The 23,165-nt window shown below is 43.8% G+C and overlaps 1 protein-coding gene across 1 annotated transcript in view; it reads right to left on the bottom strand.

Moving 5' to 3' along the window:
- Positions 1–6,122: 6,122 nt before the first annotated feature.
- Positions 6,123–23,165, bottom strand: part of LOC126474799 (uncharacterized) — a 120,110-nt gene continuing 103,067 nt past the window's right edge. The window contains exon 2 of the mRNA XM_050102271.1: positions 6,123–6,423. Coding sequence (XP_049958228.1) covers positions 6,123–6,423 — 301 coding nt within the window. The remainder of the gene's footprint in view (positions 6,424–23,165) is intronic.

The following is a 23,165-nucleotide window of genomic DNA, read 5'->3' as shown; positions in this document are numbered from 1 at the left end:
GCCGATATATTTTTTAACATTAAATAACTGTGTTACCTGTAAGCATGCACCCAAGGACTGCATCCATAGCTTCCTACATTAGCACTGGAAAGAAATGATAATGGAGAAATGTGAAATAAGAATACTGTTTGGCAAATAATGGTGGTGCATAGGGATGACCTTCTTTCCAGACCTCATGCAGGAAGCTGTGGATGCTGTCCTCAGGTGCGAGCTTACAGGTAACACAGTTGTTGAAGTATTCTTTGTCTGATACCAACATCTCATCTACCGAACCCATTGCACACACAACTGCTTCCACACCAACAGCTCAACACAGAGTTTTTCCTGCCAAATTCCAGGTGGGGGTCGTGTTGGTGAAACATCCTGGTATTTCGCCAATTCTAGAGGCCACTGACATCTAATTGCGCAGGTACTCTGAGAGGAATAGGATTCTGGACAAGCAGAGGTATGTCTTTGAACCAGGCTCATTCTACAGGAGGGTATTCAGAAGGGAACCCTCGTCTGAAGGCTCAGAGACGCTTAAGATGGGGTGGTCTGCATACGGGTATTTTTCAATTGTTCATAGTGTTGGCCTTTCCAGAGTACTTCGAAAATACATCTCAGAACGTTTTGGTTTGCAGATGGGAAGACAGGAAGCATATTGTGCAACATCCTGGTATCCGTCTTCCCCCCCCCCCCCCAACTTACATTTAAGCGTCCAGGTGTTCCAAGAAAGACACTCTTGGAAATGTTCTTGGTGGCGTTTGCGGGAAGGCAGGAAGCACTTCATTTGTAATGTTTTAGGTGCATTGTTTTCCCTTAGTTCAGGCAGTCAGTGCGCAGGTGTTCCACGAATGTCCAGGAGGGGAAAGTCAGCAATGAAGCAGGCCGGCGCTAGTGCGAGTCCCCTGTGGTATAATGACCCACCAGGAGGTGCCACTGAGATCAAAAGCGCCGCCTGGAGCGGCGCATACTGAGTGCGGCCTGCAGGTACTAAGGCGGCCTTTTGACTATGTGAGGCCACAGGATGATGCAAGCGTACAGTCTCGAGCACAATAGTTGCCCAGGCTGCTGCTGAGTGGTGCGCACTTGCAGTTTGAGCACCAGCCACCTTGGTAATTCGAGTTTCGGATGCTTGAGGTGCTGCGTTCAGTCGCTTACTGTCTGTTTGCTTGGACAAGCGACACTAGGCTTCCAGATACTGCGCTGAATGGGCATGCCGTATCCGAGCGCTGGCAGCACCCCAGCTACCGACCGTATGTGCTTTCATGCACTTTCAACGCTTGCATGCTTATGAATACATAATCTCTCCGAAGATACAGGTGGATGTCTTTTTGCGATATATAGACTCAATTGGCAGTACATATGGTGCATGCTTATGATCTGTTAGTGAAGTTTAGGAGTGTTAGTGTGTTGTATTTAACGATATTTGCAATATGTTTGGATATGCAGCTGTGTATATAGATGTTTTTGATTTTATACGATCTGTAGGTGGTGTGTAGGCGAGGTGTCTAGCCTTGCCGGCATACTGTTTTTCAAGATTTTTGCGTTGTGTTTTGGATCTTTATGTGAATTGTAGGTAAGGTTTTTAGCTGTACTGTTTTTGCAATGTGTATTGGATCTCTGTATCTGTGCAGAAGGTTTTTTTCAACTGATGTAGCGTGATAATGTCTAGTAATGTAATTAGGGTATGCAGTTGTTGTTTGTCCCAACTAGGTAGTACTTGCATCTTCCTGAGATTTTCCCGCCAATTGCGAGCGGTATTGTGAACTCATAAAAATTCTCGCAACAGGATAACACCTGCACATCTGAAAAAGGATGAAATAAAAAGAGTATCCTACGTCCTGTAATACAAACAGCTCTGCACACATTGAGCGTATCCCGGCAATTTCCAGTAAGGGTTGAGAGGATTGAGGAGGGGGAAGTGGTGGGGAGGGGAAGGGCTGGGAATTTTCCAAGGGGAGGGAAGATTTCCCAAGGGGTGGCGAAGGGAGGGATTAATTGAGCAATATAATTAATTAGTCAATTACTTTGATATCAATTTGATATGAAAATTGTTCCAGAACTCTCTTTTTCCACTATTAGCAGGCTATGGTGATAAAAGTTTGATTATGGGTGTAGTAAGTTGTTAACTGTTGTTGCATATACGAGGCTGCCATGAAGCGAAACAGGAAGTAATTCACGTATGCGTCTTCAGTACCTGTGGTGGCGTTTTGACCATACCATGTGCATCGAACTGCGAACTGAAACACAAGGATTAATCATGAAAATATTGGAAGTACAAAGTATGCTGATCGCGTACCTATCATCGTGATATCTAGAGCGGAAAAACTAGCGTTTTGCTCACAAGTAATCAGTAGCGAATGAGAATGATCTTAAAAGGCATATTGGGTGTTTCACAATTCCAGTTACAGGCTTCTAGGGTTTATAAATAAGACTTAATGTACAGTATAATGTTTTGTTAAGGAACGCATATCCAGAAATCTGCCATTTGGACTGAGCTGAAGATCGAATCGCTTTCAAATACTATGTTTGGGTGGATGCTGAAATAAAATGGAAGATAATATTATTACATGCATGTATAGTGTCTCCAAGAAATGTAGAACTCTTTCATTTTCTTTTGTTGTTATTCCATGTTTGTGGTCCTAATTTAGTGGAAGATGTTAGAACTTATAATGGAATTGTTTACAGTTTATTTACTGACGCATGTCACACTGACGGTATTACTTCAAATTACAATGAATGGCGTGAATGTTTGAATGAATCAAAGGAAATGAAATCGCCAAAGCAAATGCACCATTTATTTGATGCAAGTTGTGGACTGAATGTACCAGCAGATGCGTTAACATTGTGGCTTGAATGTGAAGTATTGATTTGCGAAGATATGTTAATGGAATACAATGAAGAAATTTCTTGCAACAGAACACTATATCTTGAATAGTCATATTTGACATGCCGCTGATTTGGATCACCTGTTCCAACATTAATGTAAGAATTTCCCGAAGTAGATGTGTTAGATCTAGTCCATGAAGAGTTACAGTGTAATGAACTTCACGGAAAAGTCAACTGTGAACAGCATACTATAACTGACCATGTTAATCGTGAAGTTCAGTACCATGCCATTGGCTAAAATGTGTTTTGCTTCACTGCCCATGCAGGTTGTGGTATAACATTCACCGAGACTGAAAATACTTATAAATTAAATTCGCTGAATCTTCATTGCATTGCAACAGCTTTTCATGGCAGAGCTTCAACTCTTCTAATCGGAGATAGAACCTTGCACAGTGCCCATTTCAGTTTTAGATAATTCATTGCCCATTATAACAACAAGCAGTAACTTTAATGAATGTTCATTGATTATTATTAATGAAGTTACCATGTGTCCAGTTCAAATATTGAAACTTATAGCCAGATTATTTAAAGATTTGTGTACGAATGAATGTAATAAACATAAAAATTCTGGAGATAAAACTATTGTTTTGTGCGGTGATTTTCGACAAACCTTACCAGTTGTTTCACATGGATCACTCGCAACTTTACTTGAGGATTGCATTACAAATTGGTATGAGTTCCGTAAATTTCATAGTGTAACTTTGACTCAAAATACGTGGGCTTTGTCACATGAAGTAGAGTTTTTAAACAAATTGGTATTGACCAAACAAGGAAGTTTCCACAGTTTGTGACAATAGTATTGAAATACCACAACCATTGCTTGGTGACCAACAGAATATCATTAATGAAATTTATGGCAATATTGCAGAAATCATTTTATCTCAATCGACATTAAATCCAGCTATTCTAGAACCAAAAAATGAAGACTGTGTCATAAGAAATAACAATATATTCAGTGCTCTACTATGTGAAGCAAAAATTTATCAGAGCTCTAATAAAATAATTTGTGGTAAGAATACAAAATTAATAACTACTATTCAGTACGGTTTTTGAATTCTCTGTCTGTAAGTGGTTTACCACCACAAAAATTACAATTAAAAAGTTAACTGCATTGTTCTTGCTATTAGAAATATCTATACAAAAGAAGGATTAGTTAATGTAACTAATGCACGTGTCAAATGTTTATATAATAATGCTATAGTTTGCCAAGTTTTAACCGGAATCACAAAAAATGAACGAATTTCGATACCACGTACACATATGACTTATTTGGGTACTATTTTACCTTTTAGTTTCAAATAACACAATTTCCAATTATTCCTGCATTTGCAGTTGCCGTTAATAAGTCACAAGGACAAGCATTTGGAACAGATTGAGTTTTATTAAGACAACCAGGTTTTAAGCATGGTCAGTTATATGTTGTAACAAGCATGTTTTGATGATTTGAAATTTTACATCTATAAACATAGCGAGCAAGGAATTTAGCAAATGATGAAAGAAGGTTTTTCATCATTAAATTGTAGAATAAAGCAATTATTTCCCTCATTTTTGTCTTTCATTCTCTCGGGCTTCCTCTTCGCCCTTTCTTAGCCCTTTCCCCATCGCTTTCAGATAAGACCTAAAGAAATCTGCATACTGCTCAGGTGAGAACTAAGAAATTGCATATGGATAACTTGTAGTTACTTATATTTTAAAAAATTGAGTTTTGTTGTGTTGTAAATACACTACTGACCATTAAAATTGCTACACCACGAAGATGACGTGCTACAGACGCGAAATTTAACCGACAGGAAGAAGATGCTGTGATATGCAAATGATTAGCTTTTCAAAGCATTCACACAAGGCTGGTGCCGGTGGTGACACCTAAACTTGCTGACATGAGGGAAGTTTCCAACCGATTTCTCATACACAAACAGCAGTTGACCGACGTTGCCCGGCGAAACGTTGTTGTGATGCCTCGTGTAAAGAGGAGAAATGCGTACCATCACGTTTCTGACTTTGATAAAGGTCGGATTGTAGCCGATCGCGATTGCGGTTTATCGTATCGCGACATTGCTGCTCGCTTTGGTACAGATCCAATGACTGTTAGCAGAATATGGAATCGGTGGGTTCAGGAGGGTAATACGGAACGCCGTGCTGGATCCCAAAGGCTTCGTATCACTAGCAGTCGAGATGACAGGCATCTTATCCGCATGGCTGCAACGGATCGTGCAGCCACGTCTCGATCCCTGAGTCAACGGATGGGGACGTTTGCAAGACAACAACCATCTGCAGGAACAGTTCGACGACGTCTGCAACAGCATGGACTATCAGCTCGGAGACCATGGCTGCGGTTACACTTGACGCTGCATCACAGACAGGAGCGCCTTCGATGGTATACTCATCAACGAACCTGGGTATACAAATGGCGAAACGTCATTTTTTCGGATGAATCCACGTTCTGTTTACAGCATCATTATGGTCGCATCCGTGTTTGACGAAATTGCGGTGAATGCACATTAGAAGCGTGTACTCGTCATCGCCATACTGGCGTATCACCCGGCGTCATGGTATGGTGTGCCATTGGTTACACGTCTCGATCACCTCTTGTTCGCATTGTCGGTACTTTGAACAGTGGACGTTACATTTCAGATGTGTTACGACCCATGGCTCTACCCCTCATTCGATCCCTGCGAAACCCTACATTCCAGGAGGATAATGCACGAGCGCGTGTTGCAGGTCCTGTACGGGCCTTTCTGAGTACAGAAATGTTCGACTGCTGCCCTGGCCAGCACATTCTCCAGATCTCTCACCAACTGAAAACGTCTGGTCAATGGTGGCCGAGCAACTGGCTCGTCACAATACGCCAATCACTACTCTTGATGAACTGTGGTATCGTGTTGAAGCTGCGTGGGCTGCTGTACCTGTACACGCCATCCGAGCTCTGACTCAATGCCCAGGCGTATGTAGGCATTACGGCTAGAGGTGGTTGTTCTGGATACTGATTTCTCAGGATCTTTGCACCCAAATTGCGTGAAAATGTAATCACATGTCAGTTCTAGTATAATATATTTGCCCAATGAATACCCTTTTGTCATCTGCATTTCTTCTTGGTGTAGCAATTTTAATGGCCAGCAGTGTACAATTGGTCGAATTTAGATCGTAAGGGAGTATAAGATTATATTTCTATTCTTAGCCTCTCAAAAAAAGTTTCATTTTGTCCTTCTCAACCCCACTTGCGAGGTGGAATATCAAGGTTGGGAAGAACTGGTTTACTGTGTGTTGAATTGTCCATATGTCAGAGTGGGATCCATGTTGTCAAGAGAAGGTAATGGTGTAAGTGGTATGGACGGTTCGTCACCTGTGAGTGGAGATCCAGAGTCTGAGCCGGAGGCGGAGGGTGGCTGCGACAGCGACAGGGGTAGCGCGTGCGGCTGCGAGTGCGGGGGCGTGGAGCGCACGCGGCGCCACGAGAGGCGGCCGTTGCAGAAGTGCGCCTCCTCCAGGCTGGCCGCCAGCTCGGGGGTGCGGCTGCTCGGCGACCACGCCCGCTGCCCGTCCTCGCCGTCGCTCCTGCACACGACGCCGCACCACATCACGTGACTGTCTGCTGTCAGCATACTGCAGGTTAGGTTCATGGACTTCCATGCGGTAATGAGTCAGAACGTTATGATCGCAGACGCACGTGATTATTTCCCCACAGCAGGAGTCTAAGAAGTGAAGTGTGGTTGCCTCAAAGTGTATTAAAGGTGTCCCAGGAACAATGGTCAACATGACGGGAATGATCACTAGAAACAGAAACGTCTAGTAAATATGGCCTCTACAATACATACCTTAAAGGTTATGATCACTTGATCATCTTCACTACTGCGAAACACATTTCTTTTACCGAACACGTGATGGCTGGGTGTTGTGTGATGTCCTTAGGTTAGTTAGGTTTAAGTAGTTCTAAGTTCTAGGGGACTGATGACCATAGATGTTAAGTCCTATAGTGCTCAGAGCCATTTGAACCATTTTACCGAACAAATGTTCGGAGCTCTTGAAGTGCACATTTTGTAGCCCATGTTTACACACCACTTTTCTTGTTTTCGTCCATACTACCTTCCCGGAAAATATGGAAAGCAAAGAGTTTACAGTAGGAGAGATTCGTTTCACAATATCTAAGATGAAATAGTACACAGTTTAAATCCCGTGTTTACTAGAATTTTTTGCTTCTACTGATCGTTCCTGTGTTATCTCTGAATACTGACCATTCCTCTTGGGACACCCTGTGTAGTTGACACGGGAGGAACTGTAAAATAATGTATTAAAGAGCACGGACCACAAACGCGGTTAAAACGTAAAATCTGTGGTAGCATACCAGGGAAACTGTGACCAAGACATTGATGTCATCAACGTCTGTGTGTTAGCCAGGGAAACCAACAGCTGTAAAGGGAATTCCGAGTAGCCCTTGACATTTCCAGGAATGAATGTAGCAACAACGGAGAAGACGGCTATAGGCTTCCCGTTATCAAGGGAGTAAATGCGCGGCCAAGTTGTTTGGGGAATATTAACAATGACCACGAAGCCATTTCTGCTACATAACAGTGACATTTTGATGAACACTTCCCCTCTCTTGCTCTGCCTGTTTGTTTCATTCCAATGATGATGACCCATGAACAGTAGCAGAAAGAATTTTACCCAGTAACTCTGTTTCTTCAGAATAAGCAAGGGAAAACTCTCTTTTACAAGCGAACGCGACGTGATCTTTCACAGTGTTCAGCTACCCATGAAAATTCTCAGGAAAATTCCGACAGAGGGGTCGAAACCGCGATCGTGTAAGAAGAGGAACATAACGGGGCCTAACAACCTGACAGATATATGAAGATGGCATCTGTTCTTTCGGACATGTCCGAAAGAACAGATACCATCTTCATATATAGTTAAGGCTAACCGGCCATTGACATTCTTCTTCTGTGCTGGATTCACACGCATTGCCCGAACTCTTACGGGACTCGGTAAGATTGTCTGCCGCGAGTAATGAGTGTAATGGGGAGGGGCACTACGAACGTAGTGTGTGGACATTAAGTTGGGAATGTGGGTCTCATGGGGAGGGTGCAAGGGATAAATCCCTGCAGTCTTCTGTGCCCTTGGTGGCTCAGATGGATAGAGCGTCTGCCATGTAAGTAGGACATCCCGGGTTTGAGTCCTGGTCGGGGCACACAGTTTCAACTGCCTGTCGAGAGCTTAGGTCTTGATTTAATTACCATTTCAACCTGACAGATTTTATCATCACAATGAGCCATGCCCACTGTGAGACTGACTTCCGCCTGATGACGCTGCGGTCACGTGACACGGAAAGAAAGGTATATAAGACGAGCAGAGATGAATGAGGGATCACGCTAATGATGATACGGGCCGTATGACAACGGGCAGATTGATGTGGCCTGTTCCTAGAACAGAGCATCTCGGAAACGGCCACGCTGGTCGACTGCTCGTGTGCTACTGTCGTCAACATCCATGCAAAATGAATTGCCGAAAGTGGTTGCTTTCAGAATAAAATATCTTAAAGTGTACGGCTGTTGGTAAAGTTTATTGACATTGAAACGTCCAAGTAAAGTGATTGCAGCTTGGTCAAACCGCGAGTAGCCGACAAAGTGCTGGACATCCACACCTCATCGCACAACGTAGAGTTTGGAAGCTTATCCATATCGTAAAGGAAGATGCGTCGCGATCTGTGACAGATCTGTAGGAAAAGTATAAGGCTGGGGCGAGGAAAAGTTTCCCGGAGAACACGTTCAGCGTACATTGTTGAATATGGGGTTCTGCAGCAGATTACACCTACGTCTGGACCGTTTTTCTTCGTGCAGTGTATGGATCGATGCATCATAGGATCATTGTTGCAATAACTTGTGGGTTCCACGTTTCATACTTGTGGCCAGCTAGTTCACTGATACAATGAACCGGGAAGCCCAAGAAAACGGTGAAAATCGACGCTTACTAAGCTCCGAAGGAAACAGATGGTTTGTTGCTCCATTTAACTATGGTACATTGGTGGAAAAACTATTCGCGGGAAGCCTCGGCTCTCTTCTATGCTGATAGAGTTCATCTCTACATTTACATCATACTCCGCAAGCCACCTAATGGTGTGTGGCGGAGGGTACTTTCGGTACCACTATCTGATCCCTCCAATCCTGTTCAACTCACGAACAGTGGGTGGGAAGAATGATTGTCGGTATGTCTCTGTATTGGCTTTAGTTTCTCGAATTTTCTCCTCGTGGTCAGTACGCGAGATGAATGTGGGGGAGGTAATATGTCGTCCGACTCCTCCTGAAAAGTGCTGTCCCGAAATTTCAATAGTAAATCTCTGCATGATGCACAACGCCTCTCTTGTAACGTCTGCCAGGGGAGTGTCTTTAGCATTTCCGTAACGCTCTCTCGCCAACTAAGCGATCCCGTGACGAAACGCGCCGCTCTTCGTTGGATCTTCTCTACCTCCTATATCAGTCCTACCTGTTAGGGATCCCAGATAGTCCGCAGCTCGTGGTCGTGCGGTAGCGTTCTCACTTCCCACGCCCGGGTTCCCGGGTTCGATTCCCGGCGGGGTCAGGGATTTTCTCTGCCTCGTGATGACTGGGTGTTGTGTGACGTCCTTAGTTAGGTTTAAGTAGTTCTAAGTTCTAGGGGACTGATGACCATAGAAGTCCCATAGTGCTCAGAGCCATTTGAACCATTTGAATTTGATCCCAGATAGATGAACAGTACCCAAGAATCAGTAAAACAAGCACCTTATAAGCCTCTTCTTTCGTGGATGAGTTACATTTCCTTAAGATTCTTCCGATGAATCTGAGTCCGGTGTCTGGCGTCTGCTTTTATGTGATGATTCCACTTCAAGGCCGCTCTGGATAATTACGCCTGAATATTTCACGGCAGACGCTGTCTCCAGCTCTTTATCATCAATAGTGTACATCTACATCTACGTGGATACTCTGCAAATCACACTTACGTGCCTGGCAGAGGGTTCATCGAACCACCTTCACAATTCTCTATTATTCCAATCTCGTACAGCGCGCGGAAAGAATGAACACCTGTATCTTTCCATACGAGCTCTGATTTCCCTTATTTTATCGTGGTGATCGTTCCGCCCTATGTAGGTCGGTGTCAACAAAATATTTTCGCATTCGGAGGAGAAAGTTGGTGATTGTAATTTCGTGAGAAGATTCCGTCGCAACGAAAAACGCCTTTCTTTTAATGTTGTCCATCCCAAATCCTGTATCATTTCTGTGACACTCTCTCCCATACTTCGCGATAATACAAAACGTGCTGGCTTTCTTTTCTTTGGACTTTTTCGATGTACTCCGTCAGCCCTATTTGGTAAGGAACCCACACAGCGCAGCAGTATTCTAAAAGAGGGCGGACAAACGTAGTGTAGGCAGTCTACTTAGTAGGTCTGTCACATTTTCTAAGTGTCCTGCCAATAAAATGCAGTCTTTGGTTAGCCTTCCCCACAACATTTTCTGTGTGTTCAAATTTAAATTGTTCGTAATTGTAATACCTAGGTATTTAGTTGAATTTACGGCTTTTAGATTAGAATGATTTATCGTGTAACCGAAGTTCAACGCGTTCCTTTTAGCACTCATGTGAATGACCTCACACTTTTCGTTATTTAAGGTCAACTGCCACTTTTCGCACCATTCCGATATTTCTTCTAAATCGTTTTGCAGTTTGTTTTGATTTTCTGATGACTTTATTAGTCAATAAACGATAGCGCCATCTGCAGACAACCGAAGACGGCTGCTCAGATTGTCTCCGAAATAGTTTATATAGATAAGGAACAGCAAAGGGCCTATAATACTACCTTAGGGGACGCCAGGAATCACTTACTCGATGACTTTCCGTCAATTACAACGCACTGTGACCTCACTGAGAGGAAATCACAGATCCAGTCACATAACTGAGACGATATTCCATAAGCACGCAATTTCACTACGAGCCGCTTGTGTGGTACAGTGTCAAAAGCCTTCCGGAAATCCAGAAATACGGAATCCATCTGAAATCCCTTGTCAATAGCACTCAGCACTTCGTTTGAATAAAGAGATAGTTGTGTTTCACGGTAACGATGTTTCCTAAACCCATGTTGACTGTGTGTGAATAGACCGTTTCCTTCGAGGTGATTCATTATGTTCGAACACAATATATGTTCTAAAATCCTGCTGCATATCGACGTTAACGATATGGGCCTGTAATTTAGTGGATTACTCCTACTACCTTTCTTGAATATTGATGTAGCTGTACAATAGTGGATTTCTTTTCCTTTTTTTTTATGGTCATCAGTCTACTGACTGGTTTGATGCGGCCCGCCACGAATACCTTTCCTGTGCTAACCTCTTCATCTCAGAGTAGCACTTGCAACCTACGTCCCCAATTATTTGCTTGACGTATTCCAATCTCTGTCTTCCTCTATAGTTTTTGCCCTCTACAGCTCCCTCTAGTACCATGGAAGTCATTCCCACATGTCTTAGCAGATGTCCTATCATCCTGTCCCTTCTCCTTATCAGTGTTTTCCACATATTCCTTTCCTCTCCGATTCTGCGTAGAACCTCCTCATTCCTTACCTTATCAGTCCACCTAATTTTCAACATTCGTCTATAGCACCACATCTCAAATGCTCCGATTCTCTTCTGTTTCGGTTTTCCCACAGTCCATGTTTCACTACCATACAATGCTGTACTCCAGACGTACATCCTCAGAAATTTCTTCCTCAAATTAAGGCCGGTATTTGATATTAGTAGACTTCTCTTGGCCAGAAATGCCTTTTTTGCCATAGCGAGTCTGCTTTTGATATACTCCTTGCTCCGTCCGTCATTGGTTATTTTACTGCCTAGGTAGCAGAATTCCTTAACTTCATTGACTTCGTGACCATCAATCCTGATCTTAAGTTTCTCGCTGTTCTCATTTCTACTACTTCTCATTACCTTCGTCTTTCTCCGATTTACTCTCAAACCATACTGTGTACTCATTAGACTGTTCATTCCGTTCAGCAGATCATTTAATTCTTCTTCACTTTCACTCAGGATAGCAATGTCATCAGCGAATCGTATCATTGATATCCTTTCACCTTGTATTTTAATTCCACTCCTGAACCTTTCTTTTATTTCCATCATTGCTTCCTCGATGTACAGATTGAAGAGTAGGGGCGAAAGGCTACAGCCTTGTCTTACACCCTTCTTAATACGAGCACTTCGTTCTTGATCGTCCACTCTTATTATTCCCTCTTGGTCGTTGTACATATTGTATATGACCCGTCTCTCCCTATAGCTTACCCCTACTTTTTCAGAATCTCGAACAGCTTGCACCATTTTATATTATCGAACGCTTTTTCCAGGTCGACAAATCCTATGAAAGTGTCTTGATTTTTCTTTAGCCTTGCTTCCATTATTAGCCGTAACGTCAGAATTGCCTCTCTCGTCCCTTTACTTTTCCTAAAGCCAAACTGATCGTCACCTAGCGCATTCTCAATATTCTTTTCCATTCTTCTGTATATCATTCTTGTAAGCAGCTTCAATGCATGAGCTGTTTAGCTGATTGTGCGATAATTCTCGCACTTGTCAGCTCTTGCCGTCTTCGGAATTGTGTGGATGATGCTTTTCCGAAAGTCGGATGGTATATCGCCAGACTCATATATTCTACACACCAACGTGAATAGTCGTTTTGTTGCCACTTCCCCCAATGATTTTAGAAATTCTGATGGAATGTTATCTATCCCTTCTGCCTTATTTGACCGTAAGTCCTCCAAAGGTCTTTTAAATTCCGATTCTAATACTGGATCCCCTATCTCTTCTAAATCGACTCCTGTTTCTTCTTCTATCACATCAGACAAATCTTCACCCTCATTGAGGCTTTCAATGTATTCTTTCCACCTATCTGCTCTCCCCTCTGCATTTAACAGTGGAATTCCCGTTGCACTCTTAATGTTACCACCGTTGCTTTTAATGTCACCAGAGGTTGTTTTGACTTTCCTGTATGCTGAGTCTGTCCTTCCGACAATCATATCTTTTTCGATGTCTTCACATTTTTCCTGCAGCCATCTCGTCTTAGCTTCCCTGCACTTCCTATTTATTTCATTCCTCAGCGACTTGTATGTCTGTATTCCTGATTTTCCCGGAACATGTTTGTACTTCCTCCTTTCATCAATCAACTGAAGTATTTCTTCTGTTACCCATGGTTTCTTCACAGCTACCTTCTTTGTACCTATGTTTTCCTTCCCAACTTCTGTGATGGCCCTTTTTAGAGATGTCCATTCCTCTTCAACCGTACTGCCTACTGCGCTATTCCTTATTGCTGGCCGGCCGCGGTGGTCTAGCGGTCCTAGGCGCGCAGTCCGCAACCGCGCGACTGCTACGGTCGCAGGTTCGAATCCTGCCTCGGGCATGGATGTGTGTGATGTCCTTAGGTTAGTTAGGTTTAAGTAGTTCTAAGTTCTAGGGGACTGATAACCACAGATGTTAAGTCCCATAGTGCTCAGAGCCATTTTTGATCCTTATTGCTGTATCTATGGCTTTAGAGAACTTCAAACGCATCTCGTCATTCCTTAGTACTTCCGTATCCCACGTCTTTGCGCATTGATTTTTCCTGACTAATGTCTTGAACTTCAGCCTACTCTTCATCACTACTATATTGTGATCTGAGTCTATATCTGCTCCTGGGTACGCCTTACAGTCCAGTATCTGATTGCGGAATCTCTGTCTGACCATGATGTAATCTAATTGAAATCTTCCCGTATCTCCCGGCCTTTTCCAAGTATACCTCCTCCTCTTGTGATTCTTGAACAGGGTATTCGCTATTACTAGCTGAAACTTGTTACAGAACTCAATTAGTCTTTCTCCTCTTTCATTCCTTGTCCCAAGCTCATATTCCTCTGTAACGTTTTCTTCTACTCCTTCCCCCACAACTGCATTCCAGTCGCCCATGACTATTAGATTTTCGTCCCCCTTTACATACTGCATTACTCTTTCAATATCCTCATACACTTTCTCTATCTGTTCATCTTCAGCTTGCGACGTCGGCATGTATACCTAAACTATCGTTGTCGGTGTTGGTCTGCGGCCGATTCTGATTAGAACAACCCGGTCACTGAACTGTTCACAGTAACACATCCTCTGCCCTACCTTCCTATTCATAACGAATCCTACACCTCTTATACCGTTTTCTGCTGCTGTTGATATTGCCCGATACTCATCCGACCAGAAATCCTTGTCTTCTTTCCACTTCACTTCACTGACCCCTACTATATCTAGATTGAGCCTTTGCATTTCCCTTTTCAGATTTTCTAGTTTTCCTACCAAGTTCAAGCTTCTGACATTCCACGCCCCGACTCGTAGAACGTTATCCTTTCGTTGATTATTCAATCTTTTTCTCATGGTAACCTCCCCCTTGGCAGTCCCCTCCCTGAGATCCGAATGGGGGACTATTCCGGAATCTTTTGCGAATGGAGAGATCATCATGACACTTCTTCAATTACAGGCCACATGTCCTGTGGATACACGTTACGTGTCTTTAATGCAGTGGTTTCCATTGCCTTCTGCATCCTCATGTTGTTGATCATTGCCGATTCTTCCGCCTTTAGGGGCAATTTCCCACCCCTAGGACAAGAGAGTGCCCTGAACCTCTATCCGCTCCTCCGCCCTCTTTGACAAGGCCGTTGGCAGAATGAGGCTGACTTCTTATGCCGGAAGTCTTTGGCCGCCAATGTTGATTATTTATCAAAATTTAGGCAGTGGCGGGGATCGAACCCGGGACAAAAGACGTTTTGATTATGAATCAAAGACGCTACCCCTAGACCACGGGTCTATGCATGCGCAATATGTTACATTTATTTAAGTTCAGGATCAACTGCCAGAGCCTGCACCAATCATCAGCTCTCTACATGTCGTTTTGCAAATTCTTACTATCTTTTGGCGTTCCGATTGTGGTATAGGCCACTGCATCATCTGCGAATAGCCTTAAAGAGCATCCGACGCTCTCTGTTAGATCATACATATTGTAAACAGTATCGGTACTATCTCCCTTGCCTGTGGTACTCCGGATATTACCTGTACATCTGTCGATTTAGACTGCAAGGAACCCGTTCACCGTTGCAGACAGCGCCTGCGGTACGAACGGATAGCTCGGGTGCGGAACCGCAGGGTGGTAAGGGATACTGGACAAACGAGGCAGGCGGGTCCAGCCACAGACAGGAGAGCAGTATCTAGGCAGTAGCAGGGACGGGAGAAGGCCGGCACTCCGACTGCGAGCAAGCAGGAGCCCGCGTGAAAGGCGGTCTGGGACTGCCTGCACTGACGCCAGGGAACGAGGCCTAGCTACGCACGCACACAGCGGCGGTGGCATTTCGCGACTCTGTTTCTACTATCGCTTCACGCAGATTGCATCACAGATATAGAGACGCTGAGGAGGGAGAATATTGCGGATCCACATGTACTATCAAAAATACAATGTAAGGCATTATAAATCTGAAAGGCCTTGTAGAGGCATGCAACCATTATGAATAGAAGTACTGGAAGGAATTAGAAAAAACTGCTTGATTGCTTAAAAGCTAGTTTTCTCTGAATTTGTTCATTAATTGTCATGACTCGCTTCGAGAGTAACCCATCACTTGATGACCTATTACGAGGGTTGGATCTTTAATAGTGTCAACTATTTATTTACAACTCCTTCAAAATGATACATGTTTCAAAGTTTTACTGACCTTCAAAGTAGTCACTAGCATTGTGTATAAAACCCGTTGCCAGCGATGTGGAAATCGTAGGATACTCTTAGCAGTGCCAGTTGTGTTGACAGTTCGAGCGGCGCGGTCTATTGCCCGACGAATTTGTAGCAGTGCTGAAGCGAATGCCGTGAAGTGTTCCCTTCAGTTTAGAAATCGAGTTGAACTTACGAGGGCTTAAGTAGGCGAGCGCAGTAGGTGGTATAGCACTTAGCAGCTCCATCAGTCAAACAAATCAGTAACAGCTTGCACTGTACGTGCTTGAGCATTGTCCTACAAAATGATGGTCAGGTCCTGGAGAAAGTGTCATCACTTCTGTCTCTAAGCTGGTCGTAGGTTGTGTTACAAAAATGAACAGTATAGAGACAGAAGTAATTGTACTTTCTGCAGGACCTGACCATCATTTTGCAGGACAATGCTCAAGCACATACAGTGCAAGCTGTTACTGATTTGTTTGACTGATGGGGCTGCTAAGTGCTATACCACCTACTGCACTCCCCTGACTTAAGCCCTCGTGAGTTCAGCTCGATTTCTAAACTGAAGGAAACACTTCACGGAAATCGCTTCAGAACTGCTACAAATTCGTCGGGCAGTAGACCGTGCCGCTCGAACTGTCAACACAACTGGCACTGCTAAGAGTAACCTGCGACTTACACATCGGTGGCAACGGGTTATACACAATGCTGGTGACTACTTTGAAGGTCAGTAAAACTTTTAAGCACGTATCTATTTTTTACGAGCTGTAAATAAACAGTTGCCACCGTCAAAGTTCCAGCCCTCGTATAAACTGACAAGAGAAGTTAGGTTACACATGTTTACAGAAATGCAAATCTCTTATCAAAATCAGTTCCAAATGAACAATAATCATGAACAAGACGCTGTTTCATAAAGGAATGCATATCATTTTATATACAAATAGATGAGTCTTTGATGTAAACGTCAAAGACTGTCACTACGAATATGTAAAAAAACAGGTAGCATCATTAATTGCACAGTTTCATCCTAACTGCTCAAGTTCCATACAAGCAATGACCAGCGCAACCAGTCTATTCTGGGGGGAGGGTTCAGGCAAGCTAGGTGGCGCAGCTGTGTCGATGCTCGTTTAAAGAGAGCCACACAAATTCGTGGCCAATATAAGTTCAAAAAAAAAAAAGTTCAAATGTGTGTGAAATCTTATGGGACTTAACTGCTAATCTTACACATTACTTAACCTAAATTATCCTAAGGACAAACATACACACCCATGCCCGAAGGAGGACTGGAGCCTCCGCCGGGACCAGCCACACAGTCCTTGACTGCAGCCCCTTAGACCGCTCGGCTAATCCCGCGCGGCCCAATATAAGTACAATACTCTAATTCTTAAGAGACACTGGCAGAAAGTGCGTATCAGTACGTAAAATATTTAAGAGTAGCTTGCCCAGATATGAGCAAAAAGTCCTAACTTCTTAATAAAATTAAAGTAACACGCTATCGCAAAAACAGCAAATAAAAATCTTTATAATTTTCTTTGTACACATGCGTAAAATTTTCAAGATATGACCAGAGGAAATGCAACTCTGTTACAGTGTAAACTGCCCGTGTAGCTTACGTACAAAATACACTGATCACTCAGAATGCTATGACCACCTCCCTCATAGCCGGTATTTCCAACTTTGGCAACGGAAAGAGCGGCGACACGGCGTGGTATGGAAGCCTTTGCAGATGCCTAGAGGGAACTGGCAAGACGTCTTCATACACATGTCACTTAATTCCCTTAAATTCCGGGGTGGGTGTTAAGAGCCCTAACGCCACGTTCAATCACATCCCGGATGTGTTCGATCGGGTTCAAATCTGGCGGATTGGGAGGCCACCACATCAACTGCAGCTCGACAATATGTTCCTCGAGCCACTCCATCACACTCCTAGCCTTGTCCCCATGGCGTATTTTCTTGTTGAAAATTGCCACTGCCGTCGGGAAACATGAAAGTCATGTAATGACATACGTGATCTTCAGCCAGGGTACGAAACTGCTTGGCCGTCTGGTGCGTTGCATGAGCTCCACTGGACTCTTGGATGCCCACGCGAATGTTCCTCAGACCATAATGGAGCCACCGCGCAGCCTTGTCTCTTGTCTTGCAGTACAGGCGCCAAGGAGATGTTCCTCCGGAAGGCGACGGATTCGAACCTTCCTATAGGCATGATGAAGAAGGTATTGCGATTCATCAGACCATGCAACGCTCTGCCACAGCGCCAACGTCCAGCACCGGTGGTCACGTGCCGATTTCAGTGGTAGTTGCTGATGGAGGTTAATATTGGCACATGCACGAGCTGTCGGCTGCGGGGGCCCATCGTTGGGAGTGATCAGCGCGCTGTGTATTCAGACGTACTTGTACTCTGCCCAGCATTAAAGTGTGATGTTACGAGGCGTGTTTCTTAAGTAAGTACCGTTTTGAAATTTAAAAAAAGACGTGCTATGATATCTCAATAATTTTATTTTTACATGAAAGCCTGTACCTTAATCCACGCACTGACGCCATTACAGTCTGATTCTTCTTTGTTTACGTTGTGTACTGAGTGTTTAAGATGCCTCCGATAATCGTGAGTCCCGCCGACTGTTAAGTACGGGCTGTTACAAGATTTCTTATTATTAAAGGCCTAAAAGCGATCGATATTCATCGTGAGATCTGTGCAGTTTACGGAGAAAACATTATGAGTGATGGAATGGTAAGAAAGTGGGTGAGAGCATTTAAAGATGGCCGCACAAATGTGCATGATGAACAACGGAGTGGGCGTCCTTCGGACGTTAATGAATGTTGGGTGCAGGAAGTGGACAAAAAGGTGAGAGAAAACAGACGCTTTACGATTTTCTCCTTGTGGGATGACTTTCCTAATGTTTCTCGTAGTTTTTTTTGTATGGCATTGTGTCCGAGCACTTGAGTTACCGAAAATTGTGCGCACGTTGGGTACCGAAAATGTTGACGGATGTACACAAAACCAAACGTTTAGACAGTGCAACGACTTTCCTTGAGCGGCACAACAACGACGGTGATGATTTCTTAAGCCAAATTGTTACGGTCGATGAAACATGGATGGCCTACGTCACACCAGAATTAAAGCAACAGTCCCGGAAAGTTGAGTAAGGGCATCGTTTTGGTGCAAGACAATGCCCGTCCGCATGTGGCGAATCAGACCAAAGATCTCATTACATCTTTTCGATGGGAAACTAGATCATCCTCTGTACAGCCCTGATCTTGCGCCCGTGACTTCCATCTGTTCCTGCACTTGAAGAAACACCTGGGCGGTCGGCATCTTCAAGACGATGACGAAGTCAAAACAGTGGTGATGCAGTGGTTAACAAGTCAGGCGGCAGACTTCTATCAGAAGGGTATTCAGAAACTGGTACAACGTTATGACAAGTGCCTCAATTTTGATGGAAATTATGTAGAAAAGTAGATTAAGGTACAGGCTTTCATGTAAAAATAAAATTATTGAGATATCTTAGCACGACTTTTTTTAATTTCAAAACAGTACTTACTTAAAAAAAACGCCTCATAGTTCCGCCACAGTTTGGTGCCTGTCCTGTTTTACCAGTCTGCCCAGCCTGCAACGTCCGACATCTGTAATGAGGGGTGGCCTCCCAACCTCACGACCTCTGGACATGGTTTCACGTAGGTTTCGCCACGTGTTGAACACACTCACCACAGCACTCCTCGAACACCCGACAAGTCGTGCAGTTTCCGAAATGCTCGTGCCGAGTCTCCCGGTCATTACAGTCTGCCCTCGGTCAAATTCAGACAGATCGCGCGCCTTCCTCATTCTACACACGGACAGCACGCTCACTGATACTACATGCACCGTGCGTGTCTCTGGCTAGCAGTCATTCCTCGCCAGGTACCGCTGCTGTCGTCCTGGACGGTGGTCATAATGTTCTGGCCGATCAGTGCATGTACGTCACTAGACGAAGTTAAAACGTCACAAATTAACGGTTACAATTTCTGTTTCGCAATAAAATAAAGGCTCATGGATCGCTGTGGTATTAGGTCAAGTTAAAGATCAAGTTAAAGTTTCGCAAATGAAAGGTTACCAATAGCTCAGATAATGAAAGAAGCAGGAAGAGGAAATTATATTATTTTATTTCATTTTACTTCGATGAAAGAACAGTACACCGAAAAGATAAAAAAAAACCATTGCAGTTGCTCGCTGTCTGCTCGTTAATCAAGAGGTTTGAACTCAATTGACTGTTATCAGTCAATTAACTGTTATTAACGTACATGTCCATTTCCTCGAGTATATTACCTCTAGTTAAACAATTTTCAATAGAGACCAAGTCGATGGTTCTGCTACCTTAAGAGTAATGCAGAGAACTACCGTTACTAGTGTATCAGTGCTCCCTGAAATGCATTTTTGAATTCAAATGGTTCAAATGGCTCTGAGCACTATGGGACTTAACATCTGAGGTCGTCAATCCACTAGAACTAAGAATTACTTAAATATAACTAACCTAAGGACATCACACACATCCATGCCCGAGGCAGGAATCGAACCTGCGACAGTAGCAGTCGCGCGGTTCTGGACTGAAGCGCCTGGAACCGCTCGGCCACCACGGCCGGCCATTTTGAATTCCCTTTCCGTTTGGCCAATGCAGCAACATTCGCAGGACCCACATTTGATCCTATACACGTGGGCATTAGAAAACGTATTCCTCGGAGCTACCAAACTGTGTTGCAGGAGCCCTCCAGGTTTGTTATTGGTTTGGAAACCGACCTGTATATTATGTCCGAACATGACAGTTAATGAATAGATTCAGAAAAAAAAAACTACGACCGTTTGTAAGCAACCACGCAGCTTTTCTAAATTCGTTGCATTAATTACAGTGTGAGGTGACCATATCCTCGGAGACCTCAGAGGTCACCTAACATTTGCATTCTTTTACATATAATTAAAACTCTTTGTATGTGAATGAACATTCAAATTCGATTCTGGGCTCAGTATCACAAAAGTACCGTAAAAAAGAGAAATTCTCCAGAAGAGTGCTGCACTCCTCTCACAACACGTGCACAGCGCATCTTTTGTTGCCGTCAACCGCCACGACCCGCTGTTTACGTCAGCACGGCGTGCGACGCAGGTCGAGGCGACCGTCCGAGGGGAAGCCAGAGAGAGCAGCGTCCGGGAGCGAGTCGCAAGTGGCTGCGACAGGAACGACAATGAAGGACGTGGCAGTGCGTGAAAAATACTGATCAGTTAAGATTTGCGGGAGGATATCGATGGGGCAAGAAAGACGAGAGTATTGCAAGTAAAGTAATGGAGCGAATTTTGTCCGGCAAAGTGTCAAATATGATTAATCAAGATTGTGCAATCGGAACTGCTTTTGTATATTAGCAGTAGGTGCCCATAAATAAAGTGAGAAAATAATAAGCTTCATCTTTCAACGAATGATTGTGGATCTGTTCTTTCGTTTGTTCATAAAAAAAACGTAAACCTCTCTCACAGTTTCGACCTCGCGCCTGTTCCAGCTGCCCAACTGCTGCCTACAGGACAGTTCAATTTTCTCACGAATCATCACCGAGAAAGAAGCGACGCACTCAACCAGGGATCATCATCATATTTCAGATAAAACAGCACATAATTCGCATGCTCCGGAGTGCAGTTCTGCAGATGTAGAAGACAGATATGAGACACTATTTGGATATAAAGACTATGGAATTCAGTGCTCAAGAAATATGGCTCATCGCAAATTCTCTCACTAACGGTAGACTGGACTCGCATTTTAAACCCGCATCCGGCCATCCTGATTTAGATTCTCCGTGATTTCCCTAAATCGCTTCAGGCAAATGCCCGGATGGTTCCTTTGACAGGGCACGGCCGATTTCCTTCCTCAACCTTCCATAATCCGATGGGACCGATGACCACGCTGTTTGGTCATGTCCGCCAAATAAACCAACCAACCATGATATATAGAGGCACAACCGTCGCGCATATAAAAAACTGACGTTCTACAGAGGTAAACATTGATAGTGCGGTTGTATTACAATAACTTTTTTTATCTCACATAGCACGGATAGATAAACATTCAGGGGCAAAAAAATGGTTCAAATGGCTCTAAGCATTATGGGACTTAACATCTGAGGTCATCAGTCCCCTAGACTTAGAACTACTTAAACCCAACTAACCTAAGGACATCACACACATCCATGCTCGAGGCAGGATTCGAACCTGCGACCGTAGCAGCAGCGCGGTTCCGGACTGAAGCGCTTAGAGCCGCTCGGCCACAGCGGCCGTCCTGGAATTCCAGTCCGCCCTGTATTTCCCTACTTATGGAGCTCACTTCGTGTTGCTTAGGCTTTGACAAGGTTCGTGAATACGGTTCGATAGAGACTTTTACACTATCGTCCTCTTACTTTCCGTCACAATCCTCATCAACGATCGTCTGTCAGGATCACCTAACACTCATAATTATTTTCAGCCATAATGACTATGTTTGTGAACCGTGACTGTGTCGGATAATTATTTATTTCAAGTTTCTGCTACCAGTCACTTTTTATTTTATGCTTAATCTAACATAATGCAACGCGTTTCGAACATGTTCTGTTCATCTTCAGGCGTTTATTCATACATACATACATAGAGAAATGTTACTTATAAACAAAGTCTTAAACTAGCTGAATCTAGAACACTTTGTCCATTGTTTTTTACTGCCACACCAGCAGCTACAGTAAAACACAATGGACAAATTGTTCTCGATTAATCTAGTTTAAGACTGGTTTTTTAAGTAGCATTTCTCTATGTATGTATGTATAATCGCCTGAAGATGAACAAAACATGTTCGAAACGCGTTGCATTATGTTGGATTAAGCATAAAATAGAAAGTGACTGGTAGCAGAAACTTGAAATAAATAATTACCCAACACTCACTTTCGTCCGCCTTGTGATTTAGCGGATGATATTTTTCCGCTTTCCCTGATCGCAGTATAAACCCTCGACATGGTAAGTGTTGAAACACCAAACGCTTCCGCTAACTTGATTACGGAAGCATCCACCATCGAACAATTTGCTCACGTTCAAATTCACTTACTTCCAACATAATGCACTCAGAACTACACAGAACACTGTTTGACCTGCCTGACACTTCCAACGTACTGAAGACATTGCACAACTGGCGTTCTTGGTGAAATACAACAGAAAAACCTGCAGACTTGCCTAGCATCTGCATTTAGCCCGCATCTCGTGGTCGTGCGGTAGCGTTCTCGCTTCCCACGCCCGGGTTCCCGGGTTCGATTCCCGGCGGGGTCAGGGATTTTCTCTGCCTCGTGATGGCTGGGTGTTGTGTGCTGTCCTTAGGTTAGTTAGGTTTAAGTAGTTCTAAGTTCTAGGGGACTTATGACCACAGCAGTTGAGTCCCATAGTGCTCAGAGCCATTTGAACCATTTGAACCATCTGCATTTATGTTCAAGCACGCGTTTCTCGCGGTGTTTCCATACTTCTGTCCGACACTTATAATAATAATGTCCAGTACGTAACCCCCTCGGACCTGCTATTGTTCTGTTGCATGTAATGTAGTCGACTGCTTTGAACAGCCTGACCGATCTACAGAGCT

The sequence above is a fragment of the Schistocerca serialis genome, chromosome 4 (genome assembly GCF_023864345.2).
Source record: "Schistocerca serialis cubense isolate TAMUIC-IGC-003099 chromosome 4, iqSchSeri2.2, whole genome shotgun sequence".
Lineage (NCBI taxonomy): Eukaryota > Metazoa > Arthropoda > Insecta > Orthoptera > Acrididae > Schistocerca > Schistocerca serialis.
Note: the sequence above shows the minus strand (reverse complement) of the source record. Positions and strands in the feature narration are given on the sequence as shown.